General features: G+C 40.2%; 1 protein-coding gene across 1 annotated transcript in view; it reads left to right on the top strand.

The window, feature by feature from the left end:
• Window positions 1-675: 675 nt before the first annotated feature.
• nsmce2.L (NSE2 (MMS21) homolog, SMC5-SMC6 complex SUMO ligasee L homeolog) overlaps window positions 676-20,595 on the top strand; it is a gene marked incomplete in the record, with an annotated part of 152,951 nt that continues 133,031 nt past the window's right edge. The window contains 1 exon segment of the mRNA NM_001086116.1: window positions 676-1,014. Coding sequence (NP_001079585.1) covers window positions 876-1,014 — 139 coding nt within the window.

Here is a 20,595-nt window from a genome sequence, read left to right on the forward strand (position 1 = left end):
ATTTGTGGATTTTGAGTTATTTCACTTTTTATTCAGCAGCTCTACAGTTTCAGCAGTCTGGTCGCTAGGGTCCTAATGACCCTAACAACCATTTACTGATTTGAATAAGAGACTAGGATATGAATGAGAGGCCTGAATATAAAGAGGAGTAATAAAAAGTAGCCATAACAATAAATGCGTAGCTTTACAAAGCATTTGTTTTTTTGTTTTTTTTAGATGGGGTCAGTGACCCCATTTGAAAGCTTAGAAAGTGTCAGAAGAAAAAGGCAAATAATTCAAAACTATCAAAAATAAATAATGAAGATGTTGATGAAAAGTTGCTTACAATTGGCCATTCTATACCATATTAAAAGTTAACTGGAAGGTGAATCACCCCCTTAAAGTTAACCTTTTAGTCTGTTACAGAATGACCAATTCTAAGCAGCTTTCCAATTGGTCGTCATCACTTATTGTTTTTTAAAGTTTTTGAATTATTTGCCGTCATCTTCTGACTCTTTACAGTTTACAAATGGTGGCCACTGATCCCATCTAAAAAACAAATGCTCTGTAAGGCTACACATTTAGAGGCACATTTATCAAGGGTCGCATTTTTTTTTTTAGAGAGTTTTGACCATAAAAAAAAATTAGAATTTTCAATTTGACCCTTGATAAATCTGCCCCTTATTGTTATTGCTACTTTTTATTACTAAGCTTTCTATTCAGGCCTCTACTATTCATTTTCCAGTCTCTTATTCAAATCAATGCATGGTTGCTAGGGGAAGTTGGACCCTGGCAACCAGATTGCTGAAATTGCAAACTGGAGAGCTTTATTCTAATTATTCTAAGGAATTTATTTTACTTTTTTTTTTTTTTTTTTTTTTGTAGAAACTTTCAAAATGTCTGGCCGGTCAGCGCCTGTGGTTTCCTTCAGCTCTGTGGATAACTCCCTGTCATCTCTAAAAAACTGCCAGGGCTACCTACACACGGGAATGGATATCACGGTCAGTGTGGCCCTCGACCTGCTCGAGACTGGATGTAAGTTCTACGTTTATTTACTTCTAAACCTGTTGTTGGGTCTCACAACTAATGATGTGCCAAATCCAGAGTTTGGGTTGGTATTTGAGATTCGGCATTTTTTTGGCAGGTTTTGGATTCAATCAAGTCCAAGTGCCTGAACCAAATCTCAATTGATCTACAGGCTAAATGTCACTTCCAGTTTTATGTCGGTTGCTTTTCTTTCAGGCAGAGATACTTTATAGACATCAGATTGTGGTGCTGGGCATCCCTGTGGGGCTGGTTCACCTTTAAATTAACTTTTAGTATGTTCTAGAATGGCCAATTCTAAGCAACTTTTCAATGTATTTTTTTTTTAATATTTCCCTTCAACTTTCCAGCTTTCAAAATGGGGTCGCTGATCTCATCTAAAAACAAATGCTCTGTAAGGCTACACATGGGGAGGCACATTTATCAAAGGTCAATTTCCAAATTCATGTCAGTTTTTAAAAACTCCCCTAAACTCCCATAAATGTGAAATTCGAAATTCATTAATAAAATCGAGTATTCAAAACACGGATGAGTTCAATCGACCCGAAAACTGGAATCTAATTGGATTCGAATTTTAAAAACTCGATTTTTGAAAAATAGCTTCAAATTGATCCCTTTACCTCTCCCATTGACTTAAACAGCAATTCGGCAGGTTTTAGGTGGCGATTAGTTGAATTTGAATTCTTAAAGGTATGAGTATGATAAATCTCAAAAATCGAATTAGAATTTTTTAAAAAACTCAAATCGAATTTGAATAACTCCCTAGTCGTATTTGGCAGTGTTGACCATAAAAAATGTTCAAATTCGAATTTTCAAATCGACCCTTGATAAATCTGCCCCTTATTGCCATTGCTACTTTTTATTCATCACCTTTTTATTCAGGCCTCTCCTATTCATATTCCAGTCTCTTATTCAAATCAATGCATTGGTTGCTAGGGAATTTGGACCCTAACAACCAGACTGCTGAAATTGCAAACTGAAGAGCTGCTGAATAAAAAGCTAAATAACTCAAAAACCACAAATAATAAAAAAATTAAAACCAATTACAAATTGTCTCAGAATATCCCTCTCTACATCATACTAAACTGTGACTCAAAGGTGGGATGGGTGGGTCAGTGTGATTTGAATTGCGCCAATACTTGGTGAAATCTGATAGTGATCACCTGGTTTTATTTATCCGCATTGTTTGTGTTCCTGGATGTGACATCTTTTTATGTAGTCACCTGTAAGTTGTGTTCGTTCTTTCTCTCATTTTACGTTTTCCTGAATATTTTACGTTAATTTTTTAGTTATGTAAATAGATGACCTTTCAGCTGGTGCAGGGAGCTGTAGGACAGGAACCAATCAGCAGCTAGCAGGACCTGATAGGGAACTGAAGCCTGTCTGTGCTGGTGTGACTGCAGGGCTGTGATTGGCTGTCTCCCTCCTACTGTGCTTCTGGCAGGGACTGTTAGGACACGCCCACCCCTCATTTGAAACAGGGACCAGAGAACATCTATAGGGAGCTCCAATAAAGCAGCTATTTTTAAAGATAATATTAATTTTTAGCACCATGTAAAAGCAACACCATATATTAATTATTATACTGATTTTACACCTGCGGCGCTCTTGAAGTGGAGGTTAACAGGGATCGACACCAGTTTAAAAATCGTTTCCCCGCTCTGCCGCTTTTGGGAAGACAGGGAATCCTTTCTAAGTGTATTATCAATCGAATATAAGTTCCTTATCTGTCCGTGCGTCTCGCTCTCTGTCCCACTGCATGTGTTTAGTGCTCTGTAACGGTCTCACTCCCGTACCGGCAATCAGTCCTCCTGTGATCCAGATTTCGAGCTCTCTCAAGTCCACACTTGTTCTTGGAGCGGTTTCCTTATTTTAGACGTAAGGGCTGCTCATTTTTGTCCAACGCGTTTCGCAGACTTCGATCCGCTTTCTCGAGGACTTCCAAGGAGCGAGACGCACGGACAGATAAGGAACTTATATGCGATTGATTTTCTTTTATCCTGTGAGTGTAATTTGTATGCGGGGATTATATTGAACTAAAACGAAATACTACACTTAGAAAGGATTCCGTGTCTTTTGCACTTTTATTTTTTACTATATATTACTCATAATTGCCTACAAAATTAGGGTTTTTTCATTTCTCCTTTAAACAGTAGTAGTTTATTGCTGTGACTCCTTCATAACAAGTACAGTGGCACAACCTTTACTCCTCACCTCTCCCTAAAGAGACTGCTGTCCCTTCCTCTATCACTGCCAGAATGGCCACTGTATTTCCTGTTCCTGTTTGCTTTATTCACTTCACTTCAGTACCAACAACTTTCACAGTTCAACTTATGACTCACTGCCACCTAGTGGCCAAATGAATTATATATTAACCATTACTTAACAATTCACATTTCACCCCTTACATGCCGCCACAACTCACCTCTGCTGTGCACTTACCTCCTGCCAGACGGACCGGTCCACTGGGTGCCGGGGTAGAATGGGAATTCTCATGGTAACCAATCAAGTGACATTTTAAACCAAATGAAACTATATGAATTCTCATATTGTATGGTAATTTCTGCATGTGTATGTCCATCATAAGATTGAAGGAAGATTTCGAGTTGGGGAGAATTATTGGATAAAGATACAACACTGGTGCTGCTTGGCAAAAGCCAGAGCAGTTCGTAACATCTGTATATAAATATATTTCTAAGCAATGGGAATATTCACTTTAAAGGGTGGTTAACTTTAAATATGTTATAGAATGGTTAATTCTAAGTAACTTTTCATTTGGTCTTCATTATTTTTTTTTTTATAGTTTTTTTCAATTTATTGGCTTCTTCTTACTCTTTCCAGCTTTCAAATGGGGGTCACTGACCCCATCTAAAAACAAATGCTCTGTAAAGCTATACATTAAGGAGGTAATTTAATAAGGATCAAGTTGTGTTTTCCATGATAATTTGAGTTTTCGAGTTGATTATTTGGTCAAAATTCACATTTTCGGGTTAAAAATTTTTTTCTTTCAAGATTTATTATACCCCGACTCTGGAAATAGTTCAAATCTGGAAATAGCCATCTAAAACCTGTTGAAGTCATGTAAAAGTCAGTGGCAGAGGTCCCTTTAACCATTTGAAGATGTTAACAGCCTTCATGATGTTTGAGTTTTTTCTAAACATTTTGCCACGAAAACTCAATCAATTCAAGCGATTCGAGTTTCCGAGTTGTTAACCCTGAACTCCCTAATTCAAGTTTTTTCTTCGACCTTTCATAAGTTACCCCCTTATTGTTATTGTTACTTTTTATTTCTCATCTTTCTATTCATGCTTCTCCTATTCATGTTCCAGTCTCTTATTCAAATCAATGCATGGTTGCTAGGGGAATTTGGACCCTAGCAACCTGATTGCTGAAATTGCAAACTGGAGAGCTGCTGAATAAAAAGCTAAATAACTCAAAAACCAAAAATAATAAAAAATAAAAAACAATTGCAAATTGTCTCAGAATATCTCTCTCTACATCATACTAAAAGTTAATTTACAGATGAACAACCCCTTTAAAATTATTTCTTTGGGGCCAACCTACATGATCAGAATAGGTGCCTGGTCAGAACTTTCCTATATAACCAGCCGAAAGCTGAAGCTTATGATTGCATTTACTAGGCAGCAGCCATTGTACCATAGATCTTACATACTGTAAAGCACTCAAACGAAAAATTTGATTTTTTAATTTTAAGTTTTAATTTAAAAAATATATTAACGTTAAAAGGTCAGCTAACAAATACCAACCATTGAGCAGTTCACATTGCTCGGCCTGTGTAAGTAGAATAATAAAGCAAATTACTCTGATTGGTTGCTCTTGGGATCCTTCCTTGTTACATGCATATGATCCGTTATCTGCAAACCCATTATTCAGAAAGCTCTGAATTACAGGAAAGCTCTTTCCCACTGACTCCATTTTAATCAAATAATTGTAATTTTTAAATATGATTTCCTTTTTCTCTGTAATAATAAAACAGTAGCTTGTACTTGATCCCAACTAAGATATAATTAATCCTTATTGGAAGCAAAACCAGCCTATTGGGTTTATTTAATGTTCATATACTTTTCTAGTAGATTTAAGGTATGAAGATCCAAATTACTGAAAGATCTTTTATCTGGAAAACCCCAGGTTCCCGAGCATTCTTGAGAACAGGTCCCACATCTATACTTGATCCCAGCTAAGATATAATTAATCCTTATTGGAAGCAAAACCAGCCTATTGGGTTTATTTAATATTTACATGATTTTCTAGTAGACTTATGGTATGAAGATCCAAATTACAGAAAGATCCGTTATCTGGAAAATCCCAGGTCCTGGGCATTCTGGATAACAGGTCCCGTACCTGTACTTGATCCCAACTAAGATATAATTAATCCTTATTGGCCTATGTAGAATAGAATAAAGTAGAATAGTAAAGCAATTTTCTGGAAAGCTATTTCCCATTGACTTCATTTTAATCATATAATTTTAATTTTTAAAAATTAAATTTTTAAAAATTAAAAAAAATGTCCTTTTTTCCCTGTAGTTATAAAACAGTCGCTTGTACTTGATCCCAACTAAGATATAAAAATTAATCCTTATTGGAAGCAAAACCAGACTATTGGGTTTATTTAATGTTTAAATGATTTTCTAGTAGACTTAATGTATGAAGATCCAAATTACGTAAAGATGTTTTATCTGGAGAAACCCCAGGTTTCCGAGTGCTGTACCTATCTATACAAGTTTGCCACAGTCAGTAGGGCGAGTTTTTGGTTATTTCCACTAGGTGGCAGGTAACTAGGTGTTATCGAGAATGTTAGAATGAAATAAATCCTGTGCTGCTGTCATGGTAAATCAGTGAATAGTTTTGTCAGAGCTCAGACATTTAGGGAGAAAGCTTTAGTGAAATTTGTGAGTGTAGCAAGAATGTGCCGGTGCCCCTGATCGGTGTAAGTGAGGCAGCAGCTACTCTTCTTACAGATAGAATTGCTTCTGTAACTGGCACCGTTTTGTGGTTTTCACTTTTATAAATAATTTCTCCCTTAGAGGCTGATCCTGTCCTTCTCCTAAAGATCAGTTCATCAGCTCCAGTAATAGCACGGGGTGTTAGAGAGACACCGAAGGGTTCAGATGTAAATATGAGTGCTAGTGTGGAATCAGATCTGAAATGGTTTTGCCTTATACAGGTATGGGACCTGTTATCCACAGTGCTCAGGACCTGGGGATATCCCAATAAAGATTCTTTCTGTCATTTGGAACACTAGACCTTAAATGGGTTGTCCACCTTTAATTTAACTTTTAGTATGATGTAAAGTTTGATATTCTGAGACAATTTGCAATTGGTTTTAATTTTTTATTATTTGTGGTTTTTGAGTTATTTAGCTTTTTATTCAACAGCTCTCCAGTTTGCAATTTCATCAGTCTGGTTGCTAGGGTCCAAATTACTCTAGCAACTGTGCATTGATTTGAATAAGAGACTGGAATATGAATGAGAGAGGCCTGAATAGAAAGATGAGTAATAAACAGTAACAATAACAATACTTTTGTAGCCTTACAGAGTTTTTTAGATGGGGTCAGTGACCCACATGTGAAAGCTGCAAAGAGTCAGAAGAAGAAAGCAAATAATTGAAAATCTATAAAAAAAATAAACAATCAAGACCAATTGAAAAGTTGCTTAGAATTGGCCATTCTATAGGTAGGACTCCACGAGTGTTTTCGGCATAATCCGACGCGCTGCGACAAAATGCATCCGACAAAAATAAGGTAAGTAATGGAATTGTCGCATGATGTCGCAGTGTTGATACGACACGACTGTCGCATGCAGGTGCAGCGTCTGCATCCGACAGCCGTGTCGCGTCGGATGAACGCTGCAACGCCATATAGCATCCTTTTTGTCAGATCGCTCTGGAATCGTTCATGTAGTCCTACCCTATAACATACTAAAAGTTAACATAAAGGTGAACCACCCCTTTAAGTCTGCTAAACTTCATTAAATCCAATAGGATAATTTTGCCTCCAATAAGGATTAATTATATCTTAGTTGGGATCAAGTACAAGCGACTGTTTTATTATTACACAGAAAAAGGAAATACATTTTTAAAAATAAGAATTATTTGATTAAAATGGAGTCTATGGGTGACGCCCCCCCTTCTCTGCTGTAATCTGAGCTTAGAGCTATAAGTGAGCAGGGAGAGACTCAGGCAGGAAGTGATGTCACACCAACCTAACATGGCAGCTTCTATTCTAAACAAACAGATCTTCTAGAACTGTTTAGTCAGGAATGGTAAAGCATTCTGCAGAATAAATACGGTGTTATAGCTTGCACGATTACATTACTCTATTGACAATAAACTGCCTCGGCTTTCCTTCTCCTTTAAAGGTGAAAACCCCTTTAAGTTTGGTGCCTTCTGGCTGGTTAGAAAGGAGGGAGCTGGTGTATAGGGGGAAAGACTGGAGCCATATAGCTATTGTGGGGAATGAGCAATTGCATGGAAATCCCAGAGCTAGCAGCAATACCCAGGATGCACTGGGGCAGCGTTATATCAATCATATGACAGATTGCTGCAGGCATATCACTCAGTACAGAACATTCTCTATGAGCCACAGGACTTCCTCACATCCCAATGCAAACAGTCTCCTTTGTACGAGGCTGACTCACATTATTATTAGCCAACACACTCCTCTCTAAATCACACTGCCTTAATGGCAACACATGTCCTTAATTAACTTTCCTAAACATCTGACAAGGCTCATTTTAGGGTGAGGCAGAGATGCCCCAGCATCAAGGAGACCCCAACACTATAGATAAAATGACATATTAATATTTTGTGCTAATATCTTCAGTATTTACATCAGGGATAGCTGACCCTTAGCCCTCCAGATAATACTCTCAGCATTCCCCTGCTGGCCTTTGGATGCTGACAGTTGCAATTAGACATCTGCCATCCTGGTATTTGTGACCCCACGGAAAAAAAGACGCAATCCAGCGCCATGATTTTACTGGATTTCAGTGCAGGTTTCACTAGTTATTTTACCTCTTTCTCCCCCTGCCTGATGTAGAACTGAAGGCGTTCAGTATAAAAGGAACAGTTCAGTATAAAAATAAAAACTGGGTAAATAAATAGGCTGTGCAAAATAAAAAATGTTTCTAATATAGTTAGTTAGCCAAAAATGTAATGTATAAAGGCTGGAGTGACTGGATGTGTAACATAATAGCCAGAACACTACTTCCTGCTTTTCAGCTCTCTTGGGGGCCAATTTACTAATCTCCGAAAATTTGGCAGTGGCGGCTTCACTCACAGCGCGACACTTCGCTAGGTGTAGATTCGCCAGGACAACGCTATTTCACTAAAATATGAAGTTGAGTCCGGGGAGCCGAACGCTGGCGAAGTTGTGCTAGTGTTACTGCGCCAAGCAAAGCGAAGTTGCGCTACTGTTGGCTAATTTGCTACAGCGGGAAGTTAAAGTTGAATGGACGTATATGTTGCAGCAAATACATTACATTACACAAGCCCAGGGAACCTTAATAAAATAAAATAAAGTTGTTATATTGCAGAGACTTGAGGGGGGGGATGTAACATAACTGTTGCTTTTGAATCGGAGCTGAATGCTAAGTTTCAATTACAAACTCACTGAACAGAAATGTACCATGTGGCCCCCCTTATAGTCATTGACTAACTCAGAGTTAGAGAGCTGAAAAGCAGGAAGTAGTGTTCTGGCTATTATGTTACACATCCAGTCACTCCAGCCTTTATACATTACATTTTTGGCTAACTAATTCTATTACAAAGTTTTTTTTTATTTTGCACAACTCTTTATTTACCCAGTTTTATTTTTACACTGAACTTTAAATCTAGAACACCTACCAGACTGGTCAGTGCTTTGCTTTATACAACAAGCTTTGGCTCCAAACGGGTGTGATCCTTTGTCTTCTTCCCCTCAGGGTGTCGCATATGATCAGCCCAAAAATCAGCCCCCCGTGGCGGCCAAATGCACATTGCAAGGCAGTACTTAAAGGGGCGGTTCACCTTTAAGTTAACTTTTCATCTGTTATTTTCAATTGTTCGTCATTTTTTCTTTCTCATCATTTTTAAATTATTTGCTTCTTCCCAGCTTTCAAATGGGGGGGTCACTGACCCCATCTAAAAATCAGTGTTCCATAAGTAGGGATGGGCGAATTATTTCGCCTTGTTTCGCCGCAAAAATGACGCCCATAGACTTGTATGGCGTCGTGCAGCAAAAAAAAAAAAACACATAAAAAAAAATTTCACAGTGTGAGAATTTTTTTTGACACCTATACACTTTAATGGGCGACGGCGAATGTTTGGGAAACGAAATGGGTCAAATTGGCCCATCCCTATCTATAAGGCTAGACATTTATTGTTACTGCTATGTTTTATTACTAATTTTTCTATGCAGGCCTCTCCTATTGAAATTCCAGTCTCTTATTCAAATCACTGCATGGTTGCTAGGGTAATTTGGAGCCCAGCAACCAGATTGCTGACATTGCAAACTAGAGAGCTGCTGGGTAAAAAGCTAAATATCTCAAAAACCACAAGTAATAAAAAAATGAAAACCAATTGCAAATGGTCTCAGAATATCACTTTCTACATCATACTAATAGTTAATTTTAATAGGTTAAAATATTAGCAGGTGCTCCAGAACTGGCAACGACAGTTTTCACATTAAGGGAATGGGATTTGTTATGCAGAGACCTATTATCCAGAAAGCTGCAATTCCATTCCTAGTAAGTATGACTGTGGGCACACAGGGTTGCGTATAAACACAGCCCCCAGTTCCTAAGCATTCTGGATAATGGATCCCACATCTTAAATGCTCAAATGAAAGAAATGACTTTAGAATGGGAGAACTGAGCTGGCAAGTCCCTGACTCAGACCTTTATAGCTTCTCTCTGATGCGTTGCCCTTTTATAAACAGTCAATTTATATTATTGCACATCGGGGCAGAGCTCAGGCTTCCAGATTTAGCTCAGAACCTCTCCATTTAGGATGATTTTTCTTTTAAACTTGTGTGGAGAAGAGAAGAGTCCGTGACATTTGATGAAGGGATTGCGGTTTTATACTTTGCTTAGCATTGGAATAAACAAACAGGAGGTGACACACTGGGGCTCAGCACCCTGCAAATATTTCGGATGAGTGTGTGTTTGCACTAGTAGTACCTATGTGGGAACTCCCCACTTCATTCTTGGCATGGAATGTACATTCGTTTGGTGTATGTTGGATATTTGTGCTCAGGGGAGCCATTAGAATTCACGGGGCCCCATATAACAATTTTTTGGTAAAAAATAGTAGATGGTGCATTTCGAAGACTTGAAGCATGTCTGTAGAAGAGAGTGTATTTTTTATAGTTTTTTAATTATTTGCCTTCTTCTGACTCTGGCTTCCAGCTTTCAAAAGGGGGTCACTGACCCCATCTAAAAACAAATGTTCTGTAAGGCTACATATTTATTGTTATTGCTACTTTTTATTACTCCTCTTTCTATTCAGTCCCTCTCATATTCATATCCCAGTCTCTTATTCAAGTCAGTACATGGTTGCTAGGGTCATTTGGCCCCTAGCAACCAGATTGCTGAAAATGCAGATAAAAAGCTAAATAACTCAAAAAGCACAATTAATAAAAAAAAACTAAAACCAATTGCAAATTTTCTCTCTACGTCATGCTAAGGGGCAGATTTATCAAAGTTCGAAGTTAAAAAAAAAGTCGAATTCAAAAAGACCAACCGAATGGTGGTCGAAGTGGGCCTACTTCGAATCGAAGTTTTTTTTAACTTCGACCTCCCAAACTCCCCCAATTACCTCCATACAGGTTCAAGGAGGTCCCCCATAGGCTAAAACAGCACTTCGGCAGCTTTTAGGCGGCGAATGGTCGAAGTCGAAGTTTTAAAGAGTACTTTAAAAAAATTCGACCTTCGAATTTCGATGTTTTTTTCAACTTCGGATCGAAGTTGGACTATTCGATGGTCGAAGTACACAAAAATTACTTTGAAATTCGAAGTTTTTTTTAACTTCGACCTTTGATAAATCTGCCCCTAAGTGTATTTAAAGGTGAACAACCCCTTTAAGTGTTCTAGAAAATTATATAAACATGAAATAAACTGAATGGGCTGGTTTTGTTTCCAATAATCTTAGTTGGGATCAAGTACAAGCTACTGTTTTATTATTACACAGAAAAAGGAAATCATTTTTTAAAATTTGGATTTTTTGGATAAAATGGAATCTATTGGAGACGGCCTTCCCGTTATTTTGAGCTTTCTGGATAATGGGTTTCCAGATAATGGATCCCATACCTGTATATAAATAGCCTTTTAGACAAATAACATTTGTGTTGCAGTGGAAGAATTGTGATTGTTTTTATGCCAATAGAACATGTCCCAGCACCGTCCTCACGATTCAGTTTTGTCCCCACCCAACAGCGGCTCATGATTTAATAATCACAGTGTCACTATGTCATGATTCATCATGTGAGGAACATAAGTCGTGTGCTCTCCATCATACATTTACTCATCCACACGTTAAATTTAGCATTATTCACAGAATATTCCCAGAATCTGCTTTAAAGGCGACCGCTATTCCCTAAGGAAAGAACTCCCCGAGCTCCCTGTTTCTTTGACTCGCTGCCTAACATTTGGGTTCTTTCTTGGAAAGCACCAGTCCTTATTGTTTCACTTCTTATTAGAACCAGGCATCCATATCCACTAACGGGGTGAAGGGACGGCCCCCTGCATATTACCTACATGATATATATGTAACGTGTATGATGTCTGTTCATCAGCGGTTCAGATTTTGTCCACTTTTTACTCCCTAGTGGCAGATGTTAAAGGAAAACTATACCCCAAAATGAACACTTAAGCAACAGATAGTTTACATCTTATTAAGCGGCACATTAAAGAATCTTACCAAACTGGTCTATATATTTGAGTAAATCCTCGATTCTTATGATAGGATCTGTGTGTCTATGGCCACCTTAAGGCATAGAGGAGGGGCAGACAATATTTGATCGACAGCTGAGATTTTTAAATGAGTAAACAGCTATGAATGTTTTAATAAGAAAAAAGAATTTGGATTTGGATGTTTAATTTGAAAAGGACTTTTTATGTCTGGGTGACAGGTCCACTTTAAGCAAAGCAAGAATTGCAGGGGCTTTGAGGTGACCAAGGGAGAACCTACGAACATAAGATATTATTTCCGAGGAGAGTACAAGCTTATATCAAAACCAGGGTTGCTGCAGCTTCATAGCTCTCACTTGTGTATAAAAATGAAAAGTTTTATGCACTTTTCTATTAAAGAAGAAAAAAAAAAAAGCTTAGCATGAGACGCAGTAGAAAACTGGCTTATTGTGCAGAATTACTCAGTGGGTACAGATCACTGCTTGATTCATCCTGGGCGTTGGGTTGGTTTAATGTTTATGTGCTGGCACAAATTGTGCACCCACTTGCCCGGCTGCTGCCTTATACTCCCAATCTGTTTATATTCTGCAATGGACATGTCACTGGAGCATAACAGGCTATACTATATAAAACTTTTTAAACAGGGGGTCAGTGCACAGACCCTCAGACTGTTGGGGGACGGACTATAGTTTGTAAATAGTGCAACTCAGCTCCCACTTTGGTGCAACTCAGCTCCCACTTTGGTGCAACTCGGCTCCCACTTTGGTGCAACTCGGCTCCCACTTTGGCGCAACTCTGCTCCTACTTCTGCGCAACTCTGCTCCTACTTCTGCGCAACTCTGCTCCTACTTCTGCGCAACTCTGCTCCTACTTCTGCGCAACTCTGCTCCTACTTCTGCGCAACTCTGCTCCTACTTCTGCGCAACTCTGCTCCTACTACTGCGCAACTCTGCTCCTAATCTGCGCAACTCTGCTCCTAATCTGCGCAACTCTGATCCTAATCTGCGCAACTCTGCTCCTAATCTGCGCAACTCTGCTCCTAATCTGCGCAACTCTGCTCCTAATCTGCGCAACTCTGATCCTAATCTGCGCAACTCTGCTCCTAATCTGCGCAACTCTGCTCCTAATCTGCGCAACTCTGCTCCTAATCTGCGCAACCCGGCTCCCACTTGGGCGCAACCCGGCTCCCACTTCTGCGCAACTCTGCTCCCACTTCTGCGCAACTCTGCTCCTACTTCTGCGCAACTCTGCTCCTACTTCTGCGAAACGCTGCTCCTAATCTGCGAAACTCTGATCCTAATCTGCGAAACTCTGCTCCTAATCTGCGCAACTCGGCTCCTAATCTGCGCAACTCGGCTCCCACTTGGGCGCAACCCGGCTCCCACTTGGGCGCAACCCGGCTCCCACTTGGGCGCAACCCGGCTCCCACTTGGGCGCAACCCGGCTCCCACTTTGGCGCAACGCGGTTCCCGCTTCTGCGCAACGCGGTTCCTGCTTCTGCGCAACTCGGCTCCTGCTTCTGTGCAACTCGGCTCCTATGTCGGCAGTTCAAGGGAAGCCCGGCTAATCCAGGAAATGCAGCACGCCTGGGCCCCTCTTAACATATAGAAGCCATCGGGCCCGGCCCCCCTGTACCCCCCTGATGGCAGCTCTGCGCACCTTTGTGCTGTCCCTGAGATCAGGGATTGGGTTGATAACCCTAGCTAAGATCATGACATGTGCGATGGGAGCATGCAAGAGGAGTACCTGGACTGGGTGAGTGGAACACTTCTACTAAGCTGCTGCTCTCAGATCCTCTCTTTTCCTCAGCCCCAGCGCTTCATGTCACCTCGTCCCCCCAGCTGATGCTGGACGCGGCCACAGAGGGGGACAGGGCCAGGTAAATAACATTGTAGGACTCCTGCTATATACTCTCCCTAATAGGGAGAATGTCTGTTCCACTTTGCTGTAGCATAACCTGTACCCAGAGATACCAGCATAGGGATAGAGACGTAAGGTTTATTTTTTCATATGAGCAATTACCAGCTGAGGGCGTACGTTGACAATAAATATGTGCAAAACTGTTCCTGTTTGTTCCTGTTAAGGGTTAACTTGTAACTGATTTATTTTGCAGAATAATGAAGATACATGTTTTTCTACCATGTGCCTTGTTCCTGGCACTAAAATTATCTTTAATGATTTCCGTTAACAAAGTGGATGGTTTTTCATAGAAGAAAGTGATTTTCTAATTCAATTCACTGGCAAATGTCACATTTTTGTTTCTAGGTATTTCATATGTCCCTTGTGCCATAGTAGCGCTGTGTACTTGGTTTCCCAAGGTGAATATTCCGTAATATGTTGTAAGAGGAGCGAATGCGTTAGTTTGATAAATCAACTTCAAGTCAAATCAAATTTAAAAGGGACATTTTTTGATTCCAGCAATAAGAGCATTCAAATTAAGAGTATTAAGCCTTGCTTTGTGTGCTCATATAACATAAAATGTCCCTTTTGGAAGTATAGACAGAAGCACATACCTCCATGCCCAACTTGCTTAGAGGGCTCCATGCCCAACTTGCTTAGAGGGCTCCATGCCCAACTTGCTTAGGGGTTCCATCCCCAACTTGCTTAGGGGTTCTATCCCCAACTTGCTTAGGGGGTTCCATCCCCAACTTGCTTAGGGAGCTCCATGCACAACTTGCTTAGAGGGCTCCATGTACAACTTGCTTAGGGGTTCCATGCACAACTTGCTTAGAGGGCTACATGCACAACTTGCTTAGAGGGCTCCATGCCCAACCTGCTTAGAGGGCTCCATGCCCAACCTGCTTAGAGGGCTCCATGCCCAACCTGCTTAGAGGGCTCCATGCCCAACCTGCTTAGAGGGCTCCATGCCCAACCTGCTTAGAGGGCTCCATGCCCAACCTGCTTAGAGGGCTCCATGCCCAACCTGCTTAGAGGGCTCCATGCCCAACCTGCTTAGAGGGCTCCATGCCCAACCTGCTTAGAGGGCTCCATGCCCAACCTGCTTAGAGGGCTCCATGCCCAACCTGCTTAGAGGGCTCCATACCCAACCTGCTTAGAGGGCTCCATGCCCAACCTGCTTAGAGGGCTCCATGCCCAACCTGCTTAGAGGGCTCCATGCCCAACCTGCTTAGAGGGCTCCATGCCCAATCTGCTTAGAGGGCTCCATGCCCAACCTGCTTAGAGGGCTCCATGCCCAATTAGCTTAAGGGGCTCCATGCCCAACCTGCTTAGAGGGCTCCATGCCCAACCTGCTTAGAGGGCTCCATGCCCAACCTGCTTAGAGGGCTCTATGCCCAACCTGCTTAAGGGGCTCCATGGCTAAATTGCTTAAGTGCTCCCATTCCAACTTTTTAGTGGAGTCCATGCCAAATGTGCTTTTATATAAATAATAATAACCAGCATGGGCCAGATCTAAGAAGATCCAGGGGTTTAGCCCTTGGGCCAACAGAAAAAAATATGGTCCTGGTAACTTTAAGTGCTAAATTTCTGGTTCTGAAAATCCACCTGTTCTAGTGCAAGACCCCCTCCAGCACTAAAAAGGTGAGCGCAGGGGGAGCGGTAGCAGGAAGGTGTCAGAATTGTGTGTGTCAGCCGTATCCTAAATGAAAAAAATAGTGTTACCTTTGGGGGGAGACAGACCATACCTGCTTTTCTCTTTGTAACTAAAAGTGTCTTTTTTAAGAAAGCTACAGTTCAGTTGTGCAAGAATATTTTTTTCTGGGGCTACCTTGTTCAGTATGTAAATTAAGCCTTGCCCACATGCACCCAATAAGTGAGGAGCGGCATTTCAGCTTGTGTGTGTGTGTATATATATATATATATATATATATATATATATATATATATATATATATATAATACACAAAAGCTATGAATATCCTGTAAATTATATCCTTATAAACGGTGAGTAGTGATGTCATCAGTTATAAACGGTGAGTAGTGATGTCATTTCTGTCACATGACTCACTAAATTTGTGTATTATAATAAATAAAGTACCCCCAGTTGAAAAATATGAGGATATTATAAGTTACCTCGGAGTTCCATGACCTGTATAAAACACTCGGCCTTCGGCCTCGTGTTTTTATATGGTCATGAAACTCCTCGGTAACTTACAATATCCTTATATTTTGCAAGAGGGGGTACTTTATTCACTATATATATATATATATATATATATATATATATATATATATATATATATATATATATATATAGACAAATACAAGAGTCCTCTGCACTCAACCCATTATCAATATATTTAAGACAGAGACATTTTGTGCATACTGCTACTGAAAAATGCCTTACCCTTTAAACAAAACAGGATTGTTTGTCCATATATCGCAATATATTTAAGCTGGCCAACTACGTCAAAGTCATCCCATATATATATATATATATATATATATATATATCGTAGTGCATGTACCCGATAGCATCAGGGGCTTTGCCCTTATCTTCCACTGCACATGCTGGGTCGAGGCATAATTCTTAGTTTTCAGGGATAGTTTCCCTTTTAAGCCTCTGCTGGTCTTGCAACACAACTGATTTTTAGCAGAAACCGAAGGGGGTTATATTTCTTGCAAAAATCCTTATCTTCTTGTGCAATACCAGCCTTTTGTGCTGTGTGTGCAAATCTGCCCCATACTTTCCCTGTCCATTCTGCACGAGTTCATCTTATTCCATGACCATGAGCTTCAGTCTGATCCATTACCAAATATATTCTCCCTTGTGTACCTCTGTTCCAACGTGTGTATTTTCTTATTCAGTCTCTGTTTATCATTATATAGCAACTTTAATGGCAATAAAGCACTGTACTTGTTTGTTGGCTCCATAAGGACTTGGATTAGTGACGGGCAGCGTTCCAGTTTTTGTTAAACTGCCACCAACCTAGGACCTGACATATGTATATGATCTACAACACAGAGCATCCCTGGAAAAATAATCACAGGACGAACCTACAGACTCTAGTGACCTAGCTGAAATTGAATCTGAGAGCCCAGCATTGCAAGGTAGCGGTGATGGAGATACTTGGTTTTGGATGGACCTCTAGGGGTTTTGGATTGGTACCTCTGGAAGGGACTAGAAAGTATTGCTTTTCTTGGATGGCCCTGGTGTAAGCAGTGAAGATCATATATGAGAACATAAGCAAAACAAGATCCCATTAAGGAGCACAATGTATCAGCAGCCCATCAAGCTTCTGGCTGAAGACATGAGATATTTTGATTTGATACATGCAGTATAATAGATGATTTCTAGTTGTAGGACATCAATGAGCAGGGCCTGATATACTTAGGTCACAATATCTGACCAAATAATATATACCTACCTGGTGCTGGGCCAGAACTACAAAGCCCTGCATTTCTCAAAGAGCCACCGGCAGACTGAAATTCAAAGGAAGACTTCTTTTGCTTTGGTTATCATTGAATGTTGATGGCTTTCAGCAATTAGATGCCCCCAGAAGAGTTAATCATAGCAAACAAAAAGTTTGGCGTCAAAGGAGAATTAAAGCCTAACTAAAGAAATAGTTGTACATTATGTTTTGGGCTTCTGTACCAGCCCAAGGCCACCACAGCCCTTTAGCAGTAAAGATCAATAAAAAACAGTAAAAAAAAAAAAGGAAAGTATTTGATAAAACATTATTTCTCGAGAACAATCTGAAATCATCAACTGAAAAAGTGTTTGGAAGGTGAACAACCCCTTTAAAGGAGAACTAAAGCCTAACTAAAGAAGTAGCTTGAAATGTTGTACATGATGTTTTGTGCTTCTGTACCAGCCCAAGGCAACCACAGCCCTTTAGCAGTAAAGATCTGTGTCTCCAAAGATGCCCCAGTAGCTCCCCATCTTCTTTTCTGCTGATTCACTGCACATGCTCTGTGCTGCTGTCACTTACTGAGCTTAGGGACCCACTCACAATATACAGTACACATAGAATAGAAATGTCACAATATAAGGCTGATAAGTAATTAATACAGATAATTACTACATGGCAGCACAGAAACCAGTGCAATTAGCATCAGAATTTAATAATCAGCAAACCTGTAGCATCAGCTTATATTACAGGGGAAGCTCATTTTCTGCTGGATAATTAGTGACGAGCCCTAAGCTTAGCTTCTCAACAGCCAATCAGAGCCCACTGAGCATGTGAGTGTCACAGACACTTTTTCCAAGATGGTGACCCCCTGTGACAAGTTTGAAGTCCTGGATCATTGCTGCTATGAATAAGTAGAAACTTTAGGATGGTGCAACAAGTTCAGTATATAAAATGACATTTTTAGCCACATTCATTTTTAGGGTTTACTTATACTTTAAATAAAGGACAACATCTAAATCTCCTGATCATTTGCTATGTGCTATGGTAGGCAGTGTAGACCAACAACATCTGAAAGGGGCCACCAGAGCCATGTTAATGGGATTGGACTTCCCTGAGTTCTGGTGGTAGGTAACAAGATTATGGGACGGGAGTAAAATGATAAAAAGTTATAAATTCTATCAGTGTGACCCTTTAGTTGCTGAAGTGCAACTCCCAGAAGCTGCAGTAACAGCTAAAAGTCCATATGTTGAGAAGTTCTTATTTTGTACAAACAACAAAACCCGTGCCCTGTCACAGTTGAAGAAGCTTCGTACAGCCCCAAGTTCCAGCTGTAAAGCGCATTGTGAAATTAATTTAGAATATTGCATATAATCCCAATTTTCTTGCAACTCTCAGATTGTTTTGTTTTCCTGTAACACAGCGAATTTTCAGTTGCAGAAGCAGCAGTTTCCATTGGATTCCGACCCACGCACCAACACAGCTTTCTCTCTTCCCTTATACATTTGTGCAACTCTCAGGCCTTTGTTAAGTCTTAATAACCTCTTTGCTGTAAAAAAAGGGAACCCCCAGGGTCATTGAAAGGAATTAGCCCCCTCTTCTGTATAAGGCCAGTAAAAAGGGGTATTCAATGAAACTCTTTGCTACCAAGTGTGTAAATAAAAGTATTCATTGAGTTACATGAGCTCCCTGCCGTCTGACTCATGAGAGCGTGTGCTTGCCCTGCAGGAGGGAGTGAAAATTTAATTATTCTGCCCTGTTTTTCATTTATAGAACTGCTTATTTATAATATCTGTAATTAGAAAAAAAAGTCCAGATTCATCAAAATGAATTAAAGCCTGCCTCGGAAAAACTCATACGCTTTCTATTCAATTCAATGCGATTTTTTGAATCTAGTCAGCTTGCGTGTGTGACAGTTTAAAGGAGAACTAAACGCCATATTTTATATAGTGAACTCAGTGCTCCAGCCTAAAGTTTCAGCTTGTCAATAGCAGCAATGATCCAGGACTTCAAACTTGTCACAGGGGGTCACCATCTTGGAAAGTGTCTGTGACACTCACATGCTCAGTGGGCTCTGATTGGCTGTTGAGAAGCTAAGCTTAGGGCTCGTCACTAATTATCCAGCAGAAAATGAGCTTCCCCTGTAATATAAGCTGATGCTACAGGTTTGCTGATTATTAAATTCTGATGCTAATTGACCTGGTTCCTGTGCTGCCATGTAGTAATTATCTGTATTAATTACTAATCAGCCTTATATTGTGACATTTATATTCTATGTGTACTGTATATTGTGAGTGGGTCCCTAAGCTCAGTAAGTGACAGCAGCACAGAGCATGTGCAGTGAATCAGCAGAAAAGAAGATGGGGAGCTACTGGGGCATCTTTGGAGACACAGCTCTTTACTTCTAAAGGGCTGTGGTTGCCTTGTGCTGATATAGAAGCCCAAAACATATTGTACAACATTTCTAGCTACTTCTTTAGTTAGGCTTTAGTTCTCCTTTAAGCACACGTATTAGCAGGACTCATGCAGAAAGAATGCAATGCATGCGCAAGGCTGACTAATGCATTTGTATATAGAGGCCTGTCTGGATTGTGTTATTTCTGATCTTTCTGCAGTCTAATTGACCTGCATGTGTGCTGCACCCACATCTCTGTTTTATTTCTGTAGCAACACAGATCAATAAAATAACCCTGGCAGCAGCTGAGTACACAATTTTTACAGTGCATACCGTAAGTGGAAATTATTCAAAATTTCCCTAAAATAGGAAAGGCAGTGTATTTGTTCTTTGGCACACAGGTGGCTAACCTCTTCACGGGTAGTTACCATATCTTGCCAATTAACACTGCCTAACGAGCAGATTTTGCCTGCTTAATAGCCCCTCTTTATAAGTACAGGACCAAATCCCACTGATTTAATTGGATGGTTGATGCAGTCCTTGTGTGATAGGTTTGCAACCTCCTGTGTGTTATTGTTGCTCATCTAGGGCCCAAGACATCGAATGACTAACCTGAAGCCACTTCTACAGAAGATGTGACCGGCCAAAGTCTGAATTTGTATCTTTAGATGACCAGTTTCTGTATCTACAGGTGTTCAGATTTGAGTATTGGGCCTTTAACAGCCTGTCTGAAAATTAGATAATCCTATAGGACAAAGACCATATGGGTGTATTGATGCAGTCCTCTTATGATGGGTCTGAATGAGCTTCAGCAACATCCTATCATTGGCCCTGGGGCCAAACTATTGTCTCATCGCAATTTGGCCCAGTGCGTTGGTGGTCAATTCAGGCAAATATCCACTTGTTTGTCTGCCTTGCACATTATTGTGGTTGAGACTTGGTTGGCTTGATATTGTGATTGCC

Source organism: Xenopus laevis, chromosome 6L, assembly GCF_017654675.1.
Source record: "Xenopus laevis strain J_2021 chromosome 6L, Xenopus_laevis_v10.1, whole genome shotgun sequence".
NCBI classification, from domain to species: domain Eukaryota; kingdom Metazoa; phylum Chordata; class Amphibia; order Anura; family Pipidae; genus Xenopus; species Xenopus laevis.